This window comes from Micromys minutus (genome assembly GCF_963924665.1).
Source record: "Micromys minutus genome assembly, chromosome: 10".
Taxonomy (NCBI): domain Eukaryota; kingdom Metazoa; phylum Chordata; class Mammalia; order Rodentia; family Muridae; genus Micromys; species Micromys minutus.
In genome coordinates this window covers 66,402,244-66,415,416 of record NC_137979.1, presented here as the reverse complement: position 1 = coordinate 66,415,416, position 13,173 = coordinate 66,402,244, and the positions used below count along the sequence as shown (strand labels likewise).

The following is a 13,173-nucleotide window of genomic DNA, read 5'->3' as shown; positions in this document are numbered from 1 at the left end:
CTTGTTGGAGGAGTGTGTCACTGTGGAGGCAGACTTTGAGGTTTTGTATATGCTCAAACAACACCCAGTGTGACAGTCTCCTTCTGCTGCCTTTGGATCAAGATGTAGAACTCATGGCTCCTCCAGTACCATGTCTGCCTGCAGGCTGCCATGCTTTGGGACATGATAATGGACTAAACTTCTGAGTCTGTAAGCCAGCCCCAATCAAATGTTTTCCTCTACAAGAGTTGCTGTGGTCATGATGTCTCTTCATAGCAATGAAACCCTAAGTAAGTCACAATTTCTGGAAAACAGCTAGGGTAAATGTTGAGTACATAAATGTGAAAATATACTAGTTTTAGGCATCACTGAAACAACTGCAATTTTATTTAAGTTTTTAGGCAAAAAGATTTATCAACATCAATGTCATTCATGAAAATTTCCATTTCTACAATGTTGAAAGAGGAAAAAAATATTAACCTAATGCTCATATGTTGCAAAGGAATGATAACTTTAGAAATAGCACAAAGCCAGATGGTGGTGGTGCATACATTTAATCCCAGCACTTGGGAGGCAGAGACAGGTGGATCTCCAAGTTCAAGACCAGCCTGGTCTACAAAGCAAGTTCCAGGACAGCCAAGACTACATAAAGAAGCCCTGTCTTGTAAAACAAAACAAACAAACAAAACATAGGAAAGAAGGAGAGAGAGAAAGAGATAAAAGAGCATAAAGTTGGTATAATAGGAGTATTTCCTGGCTCCTAACTTGAGACCAAGTTACCCTTAAGGTTGGTAGCTTGGTCAGTCCCCAAATCAATCTCCAGACTACTCAAGTGCTATATAAGCAAATGGAATATCACTGATTTTAGAATTGGTCATTATTCAAATCCTCTCACAAAATGACTCCATGTCTAGATAATACCTAACCATCACAAAGCACAACGGTGAATACTCAGAAATGTTGATAATGTGCAAGGAAGAGATGGGAGGTGGGCACACTGGCCACTTCCCTGCACGGTGAATACCCCTCGCCACACCAACAGTCACTCACATCTCTCCACCATGGCAGTGGTGTGAGGCTCACTATACCTAAACTTCAGTTCTCATCACCAAAGAGGCTTAATCTAGCCAGGCAGTCCTACAATGTACACAACAACAGAATCACACAACTTTCCTCTAAGAGAACTCATACTCCAGAAAGTTTACAGCCCACAGAATCAAATACCTGGTACTCGGGGGCTTGTTGTGATCAGGAGCCTGTAGGGGTCTGACCTTGGTCCTCTACATATATGTTATGGCTGAGTAGTTTGGAGTTCTTGTGGGAATCCTAACACTGGGAATGGAGTGTGTCCCTGACTCTTTTGCCTAGTGTGGGACTTGTTTCTTCCTACTGGGTTGCCTCATCCAGTGGTGATGTGATGTTATGTGCCTGGTCTTTCTGGTCTTGTTGTTGGTGTCTTGGTTGGTGTCTCTGGGGGTGTGGCAGAGGAGATTCTGAGGAGGGGAGAAATGGAGGGAGGGGAAACTGCATTCAGGATGTAATACATGAGAGAATAACAAAAAGGGAAAAAAATGAAAGAAAGGAAGGAAGGAAGGAAGGAAGGAAGGAAGGAAGCAGTAAGGAAGGAAGAAGGAAGGAAAGAAGAAGGAAGGAAAGAAAGAAACAAGGGATCTTAGGCAAGTCCTGTCATGGAATAAACGAAGACTTCATGAGGAAAGGGACTGTGGAGATGGTGAGCTCCTTGACTTAGTCCTCAGTGATGCCATGACGGTAAGACTTGATCTAGACGTAGTCATCTTATTAGAAGACCCAGCACACCCATAAGAGACTCTTCCCTCTGCTGGGAAGCTGGTTGGTTCATTTGCTGAGATTCCTCATTATGTTTAGGGAGGATCCTCTGTATCCAGATCCAAAGTGATTCCAGTGGTTTAGATAGTGGAAGAGCTGATACAGCTGTAAGCGCCTCTCGAATCCTGGGGTCATAGGGACTTTGCTGTGGTACGCAGAGTAAAAGGAGCTACTGAAGCCCCCAAACATGCCGGCTATTGCCAGCTCATATTCTGAGTGGCCATAGAAGGATGCTGGATCAAAAATGATGGGCCCAGAGGAATCTTCTGCTACATTCCCTCCCCAGAGGTCTCCATGAAGTAGGGAGGGCACAATTTCCAGATCACGGAACAGGTCAGGAATCTTCAACTGCAGGGAAGAAGATGGAGCCTTAAACAAAGTGGCCAATCACACGGAGGTGTAGGTGCTTTCCTAAGTGCCGTTGCACATATCTGAGCGGGTCCTAAGATGCGCCTGACTTAGAGGGAGCAGATGGGGACACTGACTGAGAAGCACTATGCTTCCTATCCAATAGGCTCAGATGCCATCCCAGCCTTGGGGCCTCCTCTCTACCAGGGCTCAGAAGGGCATGCTATTGGCACTGGGTATGTCAGAGGCCCTGCTCACCTGCAAAGCGGACCACAGCTCAAGAGCTTCCCGGTCCCCAGACTTCTTCTCTACCATGTCCATCTGGGGCTGAATACGCTGGCTGGCGTAGAATGTGACCCAATCCTTCTGCCAGTCATTCACCTGCACAGGTGACAGGAAAGGAGAAGACTTCATCAGAAGTGCCCAGAAATTCCAAAGTGGAATGGGCTGCAGGAACCATGAGGAGGGGTAGCAACCCTAGGGGGCTAGAGGTGAGGGATGACGAGGTCACATGAGGCCAGGTCCTGTGTCCCAGGAGGAATGGTAAACAGGGTATGCCAGGTGACCACTTGCAGCCTTCCATGCCTAAAGATCAACTAAAGCAATTTAATTAGAACAACTGTGGAACAAAGGCCAGAGCTGGCTGACCCTCTGGATCTTGAGGCTTGTTTCCGATCATCTTCCAGCAGTCACTTGGCCACATTTTACCTTGTCCTGAGACTGAGGAGAAAAGTAATATGGAGCCACTTACAAAAGAATTCCCAAGGAAGGATGTGCAGGCCATGGTTACTTCCCACCCAGGAGGGAAGTAAGGTAAGAACGTGAGAGTAAATCAGCTCAGAGTAGGACATGACACAGGACAAAACACCATACATATAAGCAGACATGTGCATGTGCATACATCTGCATTTAAAAACACATGCATCATGAGTTACAGGCAAGAGAGAAAGGGTCAATGAGAGCCGACAAACACCCTAAATACATAGGTCCTGAGAACCCTAAATGAGGCAGGTTTACACATAACTTCCTACACATTTCTAAATCTATCTGTGCCAACCATAAAACATCTAGAAGCTTTTAGATTCTGTGCTCACTTGTCTTGGCACAGAGCTTTCCTATTTGTTACTGTGATAAAACCAACCTAGGGTTTTTGTGGTTTTTTTTAATCTTGCAGTTCCAGGTTATATTCCATCATTTCAGGAATGGACAATACAGGCAGTTACTAAAAACAGCTATTGACATCCCGACTTAAGGAATAGTGATGCCCAAATTCAGGGTGGGTCTTCATACATCAGTTAACCCAAGTAAGAAAATCTTTTAGAGGTATGTCCATAGGTCAACCCAATTCAGGTAATTGCTCACTATGACATCTGCCCAGGTGATTCTAGGCTGATATTTTTGTTTGTTTGTTTTTGTTTCTTAAGATAAGGTTTCTCTGTGTAGCCCTGGTTGTTCTGGAACTTACTTTGTAGGTCAACTATGTTCCAAATGCAAGGGCACCCACACTCATAAAACAAACTTTACTAAATCTCAAAGCACACATTAAAACACACACAATAACAATGGGAGACTTCAACACCCCACTCTCATCAATGAACAGATCATGGAAACAGAACCTAAACAAAGGCACAGTGAAACTAACAAAAGTTATGAGCCAAATTGATTTAACAGATATCTACAGAACATTTATCCTAAAACAAAAGAATATACCTGCTTCTCAGCGCCTCATGGTACCTTCTGCAAAACTGATGATATAATCAATCGGTCACAAAACAGACCTCAACAGATACAAGAAGATTGAAATAATCTCATAAATCCTATCATAACACCAAGGACTAAGGCTGGTCTTCAATGACAATAAAAACAACAGAAAGCCCACATACACATGGAAGCCAAACATCACTCTATTCAATGATACCTTGGTCAAAGAAAAAAAATAAAGAAAGAAATTAAAGCTCAGCATACCCAAGAAACAATTCACAGACCATATGAAGCTCAAGAAGAAGGAACACCAAAATGCAGATGTTTCAGCCCTTCTTAGAAGGGGGAACAAAATACTCACAGGAGGAAATACAAGGACAAATAGTGGAGTAGAGACTGAAGAAAAGGTTATTCAGAGGCTGCCCCACCTGGAGATCCATTCCATATACAGCCACCAAACCCAGGCAATATTGCTGATGCCAAGAAGTGCTTGCTGACAGGAACCTAATATGAATATCTCCTGAGAGGCTCTGCCAGAGCCTTACTGACACAGATGAGGATACTTGCAGAGAACCATTGGACTGAGCACAGGGACCCCAATGGAGAAGTTAGAGAAAGGACTGAAGGAGTTGAAGGGGTTTGCAACCCCATAGGGAGAACAACAATATCAACCAACCAGACTCCCCCTCACCCCTGAGCTCCTAGGGACTAAACCATCAACCAATGAATACACATGGAGTGAACCATGGCTCCAGCCATATGCAGCAGAGGATGGTAGTGTCTGGTATCAACAGGAAAAGAAGCCCTTGATCCTGTGAAGGCTCATTTTCCCAGTGTAGAAGAATGCCAGGGTGTTGAGGTGGGAGTGGGAGCATCTTCATAGAAGCTGAGGGAGGGAGAGGGGGAATGGGAAGGAGAAAAGGAAATAACATTTGAAATGTAACTACATAAAATGTCCAATTTTAAAAAAAAAGAAATTAAAGACTTTTTAGAATTGGCCTCAAACTCACAGAGATCCACCTACTTTTGCTTCCTGAGTGCTAGGACTCAAGGCATGTGCCACCACACAAGGTTGCCAGGGGATTCTGCATTCAAGTTGACAATTAAAACTAGCCATCACAACTGTCATCTTATCTACTTTATATCTGCTGGGCATCAGGCAATACTCTCTAGGCAGAAACTCCCATGGGAAAGACTTAAAACCATAAACATGAAAGGTATAACACCCTGTCCTTGTACTCTGAGAGTTTAATAGTTTAGTATCCACAGGGGAGTGGACCCAACAGCTCTACTCATAGGAAAGTACACACACATGCACACACATAAATTAAAATAAATCTTTAAAAACAAGTTGGGCATGGTGGCACACACTTTTAACACCAGATATTGGAAGGCAGAAACAGGCAGACCTCTGAGTTTGAGGCCAGCTGGTCTACATACTGAGTTCCAGGTCTGCCAAGGTTACATAGTGAGACCTTGTTTCAAAAATAAAGATAATAAAAAAATAAAAAAAATAAATAAATAAATAAATAAATAAGCAAAACAAAAGCTACAATTTTTCTAATTTTTAACCCCTCCTTGAAGTCTAACATCCTAACTTGCTGTGTTTTTTTTTCTGTCTGATTTTTCATCTTAATCTAACATTAAGTTTTATTTGCTTTATGTCAACTTCTTTAAAATTATCAGGGGAGAAAAGGGGCACAAACACAGAATCTCACAGGAAAGCAACAGGGTAGTTTCCCCAACTGTGTCTAAATAGCCAGTCTGACTGTAATGGAAGTGAGCTCTGTGCCACTCACCTGGGGGAGGTATCCACAGCATGTCACCACATCAAACCCAAACTGGTCCACATACTGCTGCTCGGCCTGTCCACCTCCTTTCCCTTTCGTGAAAAGGAAACAAAGAAAGGTGACTAGGTTGTCTCCTTGTTCTAGGAGACTCTCTGATCCACTCTTGCAGCTCAGGGTCACTGTTTTGCAATCAATATGTCCTTACCCCTAATGCTTGCACCCATAAATAAGCAAGAACTCCCCCAGGACCCCCAGAACAATGTCTGCTTTAGCAGACTCAATGACCAAGGTACTTGCTATTCTGAAAGCAGAGCCCAGTCCCAGAGGATGCATGGGCACAGAGGGGCTCATAACAATGTCAAAAATAAAATTTAAAAAGCATTCATTTCTTTAGAGAGGAAAAATATCAACCCTATAATCCACCAGGAAAGGATGCTTTTCAGTGACAATGTCTTCCCATTTTTGACAAATAAAATTATTATGCTTTGAAATGGCCTCAACTTCATGTATCTCCCCCAAATTAAGAAACTTCCAACCACATGAATTCCATGCAAGCTGGAAGCAATAGGTCTTAAAGCCAGTTTGACAGAGCCTCTGAGTTAATCCTCACAGGACTAGAAGATGGGCTGATGGTACTACCAATATATTATCACAGGATAGACAGGCTACCAGGACCCTTCAGCAGAACTATACACAGTCGGTCAGCCATTCTAACAGAGTCAGCACATGAGGTGCATATGGGCTGTCAACTGTCAGCTTGCCAACACCACACTGTGTTCTAGATGGGTGGCATTATGGTTGTCATTCCGAGCCTCGAGAATGCTGTGTACATAGAAAACAACGTGTTTAAAGGAGTCACATTGTAGTGAAAGCCAAAACAACTTTGATTAGACCCCCTTCTGGAGAGTAAGACATGGAATGACTGTGACATCACATGGCTTCGAGTCCATCAATGTTTCCTGTTTGTTTGTTTGCTTGCTTGCTTGTTTTTGGTATGTCTAGGACACACTGTACCAATCAAATCCACGGTGTTCACTGCCCTGCAAATTCGCAGCCTTGGGATGACCACCCTTTGCTTTGGCATCAGCACAGGCTACAGCATTACCCCATCCCTTAGCCCTCTTCCAGACAGGGTTCCTTGAGGCTCACACAGCCCCTTACCCACAGTGCCGGCCTCCTTCAGGAGCCTCTCTCCACGCTTCTTGTTCTCAAGGTGTAGATCTGCAAGCTGGGTCCCAAGCTTGGCGGCGTGACTAAAATCAAAATGCGGGGACTGAACAGATGGCACACAGACAGCAAGTTCTGAAAGGTCTCAAGGCACATAAAGTGAGACAAACGTGGAGCGGAAACTTCATTCTACTGAATGAAATAAGAGGGGAAACTGGGTGTGGTGGCACACAACAAGAATCCTCCGGAGGAGGAGGCAGGAGGATTCAATTCTACTTTTTTGACCACCTTTCCTGGTCTTTCAGACTCTGCTGCTGAGTCTTTTTGTGATCATCCCACTCTGAGAGTGTCCTCTCTCTGGCTTTTATCTGGCAGAGAGTGCGTGCCATTCACAATAGAGTCATCACCTGTGCAATCATAGCTCTTTATACCACGCCTCAAAATCTGGCTCCACCCCAATACAAGATTCCAAAATAAAAGACCCACACAGAGGAAGACATAAAGGAGGGATGGTGTTGAGACAGACCTGTTCAGATGCTTCATGTCCAAATGCTCCATCACTAGCATGCTCCCACCTCCTGGGGCATCGAGAACCTTGATAGGCTTGGGGACCTTGACTGTGTCTGTCTTCAGAATGGCAGTTAGGCTCGCCATCTCGCCGTCAAACATTCTTTTAGCCTATTGGTAAAACAGTGGAGGAGATGAAGGTCACCAGAGAGACTGTGCGGACACAACTGCCTCTGGCCTTACAGTTTCAAACCACATTTATGCTGGCCAGAGGACTCAGGAAAATGGACAGGTCTTTCAGAGTACTACTCATCAGAGCCATAAGTGCTGAAGTCACATGGGCATAAGCAAGCTTGTACTTTGCAGTGTGGGACTGCATTTGTTTGGTTGGTTGGCTGGCTGATTGGTTGTTTGGTTACGTTTGTTTTCTGAGACAGGGTTTTTATGTAACCTTGGCTTGTCTTGAAACTGCTATGTAGACTAGGCTGGCCTCTAACACAGAGATCCACCTGCCTCTGCCTCCTATGTGATTACCAATCAATCAAAGCATCACCATCATGAGATTGAGTCCAGATACCACTGAGTGGTGATGGCAATGCACCTTTAATACCAAGCACTCAGCAGGCAGAGGCAGGCAATTCTCCAAGTTTGAGGCCAGCCTGGTCTACAAGAGTAAATTCCAGGCCAGCCAAGGCTACACAGAAAATCTGCCTTGAGACATACCAACAAAAAGAGGTTTTTTTTTTTTTTTTTTTTTTTTTTTTCCAGCCATTACCCACCCCCAGAGGAGGCTGTCTCTACCCTGGCTTCCACCAGTACAGAGTTATTCTGCCTGCTTGGTCATGCTTTCTGTGTTCCTGGCTTTTGGTGTTTTGTTTCATTTTATTGTTGCTTTTAATGTGGCAGGGTTTTGCTATGTAGTCCAGGCTGGCCTAAAACTCACAATCCTCCTGCCTCAGTCTTGCACATGGGCTCTGGGGTCTGGTATATTTGTTATACCTTCCTCATGTATACTATTCCACAGGGTGAACATGCCGTGTAATCACCCATCCTACTGAACAACGCTGCCAGGGAAATTCTACTTACGCTTGTAGTTACTACATCTGTGATCTCAGGCAAGTTACTTAAGCTTTCTTTGCTTCAGTTTTCCCACCTATAAAATAAAACTAAATTTCCAAGGTAGCAGCTAACAAACAGCGCATTCTAAACATGTTTCAGATGTTGTAACTACTCATTAAGAGAGCCAAAGTTTCTGAGAAGGAAGATAAGAACTGTGTCCCTTGGTGAACTCTCACAGCAACCTCCTTTGAATATGAAGGAGAAGCTAGACTTTTGCCAACGTACTAGTGACAGAGACTACAACAAAAGGCAGCAATGAAAAACAAAATGCAGGAAACGTTTGGTAAAGGACCTGTGCAGCCATTAAGACGCACGGCTCCTCCACAGAAGTAGTTGACTACTTATGTGATCTGAAGATTCCTCCTAAAAAAAAAAGAATAGCTGCTCATAAGATTATAAGTAGTTTCTAGATTCCAGGTAGATTCTAGCAAGGCTTAAGAAAGCAAATAAAAGAGAAGCCAGGTAGTCTTAAAAGTCTTACCTCACAGAAGCTAGAACAAGGAAGAGCCATACTTCTAACACAAAAGTTGTATTTACAATCAGCAGATGTTCATCTTATGGACAGTAGCCGTGCATAACTCATGCTATATATCCCAGAGCAAGCAAGAAAAAGACCACATGAAAAAGGAAAACTTAAAAATTGAAAATAGACTTTGAGTGGGAAATAACCCAGCAGTGGGGCTGGAGAGATGGCTTAGTGGTTAAAGTGCATACTGCTCGTGCAGAGGTCCTGAGTTCAATTCCTAGCCCCCACATCAGGTAGATCATAACCACCTGTAATTCCAGCTTCAGGAGAATCTGGTGTCTTTGGTCTCCATGTGCACCACACTCACATCCTACACTGTATATACATACATGCATATTGTCTTTAAAACTGAATAAAGAAAGAAAGAAAGAACTCAGCAGTTCATGGTGGCTAATAGGTGTAATCCTACCACTTGAGAGGCTGAGGATTCCATAGTAAGTTCCAGACTGGGCTACATAGAGATGGAAACTGGACCTCAAAACAAACAAACAAAACCCACTTCCTGAGAGAGAATGAAAAGTCACAGGAAGCAGGCACACCTCTGTGACTTCAAGGCCATTCTGGTCCGTGTATCAAATTCTAGGCCATCTAGTGCTACACAGTGAGATCCTGTTTCAAGAAATTAAACAAAGAAATAAATAAATTTGAAAAAGAGAGAAAAGAAAAGAATCTGAACTCAACTCCAAACAATAGAAAATACTTTTTAAAAACCACCACTAGTTTGAAAGGTAGCTCAGTGATACATGGTACTTGTTTAGAGTGTGCAAGACCCTGGGGTTCAACCTGTCATCACAAAGAAACAAATCGAGGTGGAAAAACAAATCAAGGAGGCCTGTGTAAAGAAAGAATACTATTTAAAAAAAAAAAAAACAACAATCAAAACCAGAACAGAGAAGTCCAGCTATAGAACATGAAGGAGAACACAAAGTCTGGTGCTGAGGACAATTTAGTGTAACTTCAAGGGCAGCTGACAAAGTTCAACTGATGTCTGAAAACAGAGGTTGAGGCAAGCCCTGAGAAAATAACGGTATTTTAAAGGTTCACACACAGGTGAGAGAAAAGATTCCTTTCATGAAAGTGACCACAAATGCAAGCTAGGATCGTGGCTAAAACATGTAATCCCAGCACTCAAGTGACAAAAAGACTGAGTTTGGAGGTCAGCCTTAGTGAAAAACCAATTCTAACTTGGCATGAGGTGTAGGACTTGACAAGAAGATAAATACCTTCAGTCTCGTTTAAAAAAGACTGCCAAGTTCTACAGAAGCTATCCACCTCCCTTCGAACCAAAACTTGGAGTGAACAGCTTGAAACGACAAAGGGACAGGCAGCAACCAGGAACACAGCAGAAGCCTTGGCTCTCACCCTTATCTTCCATTGGGCGCCTCAGAAAAAGTTCACATTCAAACAGGACATGGTGGGGTGAGTGCATTCTCTTGATCCTTTAAGATCTCTGATCTGAGTTTTAGTCTCTGCGACTTGAAATAAGCTCCAGGTATACACGTGTACTCTGAGGTGTCTCAAAACTAAACAAACATGAAGGCTTTCTCCAAGTGGGCACCTCACCTGCACCTGCGTAGCCACCGCTGCTGTAGAGCAGGGAAGCCTGAGGCCAGAGTGAAACTGCTGGGCTGTGGCGGTCACGCGTGGACAGCGGCCAGAGACTGTCGCTGAAGACTGTGTCTCTATGGCTGGCTACCCAACCCGGGCCAGCTCAGGATCTCATAGACCCCGAACCCAAACCAAAGCCGCATTTTAGCCTCGGGCCAACGAGCCCGACCCTCACCCAGCGCCGGTGGCCCTACCTCTGCCTTGGAGTTCACTTTCACAAACACCCGTCCTTTGTCCGTGTCATAACTCTGGCCCTGGCTAATGCACCCGCCTCCCGAGTGGCCCGTAGCTTTGACTGAGCTGCAGCCCAGCTCCCGCTTAAGCAGGGTCTCCATGAGAGAAGCTCCGCAGCAAACCTAGTTCAGGCCTGGAGCAGAAGCGGGTACCGCTGCGGGGCGGGGCAGACACAGACCAATGACTGGATTGGGTGATAAGAAGGAAGGGGCGGGGAAAACATTTGAAGGGCGTGGCCGATCTGGTTAGGATTGGTTGAGATGGCAGGGCGCCTGCTGCCAAGTTTTCTCTGGCTGCTAGGGGGCAGGAGCGGGGTGAGTAGGCAGAGCGCCCAGCCTTGTGGCTCTGATGTGCTAAAAACTCTCTCAATTCAAGCCGGTTCAAAACAATTACCTGACAGTTGTGTAGACTGAGAGAGGTTGCTCCGGCCCTTTGGCCCCTTCGGGTTCTGTCTGTGAAACCGTTAGTGAGGTGAAGCTGGGCCTCTAAGGTTTTGCAGAGGATCACGCATCTCTTCTCAGGGATGTGCTGTGCTTACAAGTAAGCACTATAGGAACCAGGAATGTAACACACAGGGTTGTTCCTTCAAAGGAAAGAATGCATAACCTGTGAGCAGATGTGGTTAATAGTCTGAACCCTTTTCATGAGTTCTTTTCACGGGCTGGAGATGGCTCAGCGGTTAGGAGTCCTGAGTTAGGAGTCCTGAATTCCCAGTAACCACATGGTGGCTCATAACCATCTGTAATGGGATCTGATGCCCTCTTCTGGTGTTTCTGAAGACAGCCACAGTGTACCCACATAGATGAAATAAATAAAATCTTTAAAAAAAAATGTTAATCCCACTGGTCAAGAATAATACCACTGATATAATTTAAAACCAAACTTCAAACAAGCTTCAATACTTTAAGTACTGCCCAAGTGGATATATTTTAGTCAGATCCTTGCCCAGGTTCCCAGGAAAATGGCCCCAGTCACATTTTGCAGAGGCTTAAAAAGGCAAAACCCACAGTTTACCGCACTGGTCTAACCAGTGGCAAGCATACATTCTGAAGTATTTCCTGCCCACAGACCTCCCTTCCATGTATGATCAAACAGATCTGGTATAGTTGGGCCAAATAAACTGTTTAAAGACGTGAAACTTGTGGCTTGTTATCTCCCATAAACGATAGTCTCTAACATTTCAAGAAGTATCTGTCCTTGGGCAAGGGGCTTACAGGTCAGATGCATTTTTGTTTTGTGGATCTCTTTAGTAATTAAAACTTAAAACATAACTTTGGCTTTCACAATGTCACATGCACGTATGTTACAAAGAGTTTCAACATACACCTCAACTTTTATTCTGCACACACGATTGAGTGAATCACCAGGAAATTTTTCACTAAATTGTGCTGTGACTAAAATATGCCTAAATAAATGTCACAGGGTCAGACTTGAAGTTCGAACCAACACCACTTACCTAGTCTTAATGCACAGAACTGCCTTCTTGCCTCTAGGTGCCTGTGCCTATGCTTACTCCACTAGCTGTAGCAGCTCTAAAGACCCTCTAAAACCCTCCCTTGTCCTAAATGTAGGGCAAAAGGACCAGAGCTGAAGGGAAAAACACCTTGACCCTGACTTGACTCCAAGCCCAATGGAGCTGAGAAACAGAAACACCACAATCCCTGAGTATGAAATCACACCGACCTCTAAACTTGCTCCAAGATCAGGCAGGCCACAGAAATTTCACCAGTCCCCAGGCCACCCTGGAAAACTTCCTCCTCCACCCCAGGAAACCCTATATAAAACCTGTGTTCTGCTCAGCCCCCACCCCACCCCCCACTGCTTCTCACCCAAGCAGAGGCAGCCACCCTTCTGGCTTTTCCCTCCAGATAAATATCCTGCATGAGGTTTGTTGTGCAGTGTGACTCTGTGGAGCAAAGCTGTCACACTCGGAGTGAGGGGACTTTCCCCTATTAGAGCAGAGCTCAGCCGTCAGTCTGTTCAAGCTTCCAGGTCTGTGACAGCAATCTTCAGTGCAGGGCTCAGACTGTTTAAGTGTGTAAGTCCTGGGGACATGCTGCCTCCAACATGGGAGTTTTGTATTGTATTGTATTGTATGTGATTATCAGATTAGCTTGTGTCTCGGCCAGACTTCAGTTCCTCCAAGGCAGGTTAAAATCTGTCTTGCTCAGAGGGGGAAAAAATCAGGATGAGTGTATTGATATAAAGAAACAGACTTAAGAAACTGCAAATCTGAAATCAGTAGGATCTGCTGGCAGGCTGGAGATAAAGAGATGTTGTCTGAGTCACAGCCTTCCTCCCACAAAATTCCTTCTCATGGAAGGTTTATTTGTTCTATTAAGACCT

General features: G+C 44.5%; 1 protein-coding gene across 1 annotated transcript; it reads right to left on the bottom strand.

The window, feature by feature from the left end:
* Positions 1-385: 385 nt before the first annotated feature.
* Positions 386-10,934, bottom strand: FN3KRP (fructosamine 3 kinase related protein). The gene is made up of 6 exons (XM_080924287.1): positions 10,788-10,934; positions 7,360-7,511; positions 6,828-6,919; positions 5,676-5,758; positions 2,434-2,556; positions 386-2,175 (listed from the first exon to the last, which is right to left on the bottom strand). Exons 1-6 carry the CDS (start codon positions 10,926-10,928, stop codon positions 1,837-1,839), a joined length of 930 nt encoding a protein of 309 aa, XP_080780413.1. The 5' UTR covers positions 10,929-10,934; the 3' UTR covers positions 386-1,836.
* Between the last annotated feature and the right edge of the window lie 2,239 nt (positions 10,935-13,173).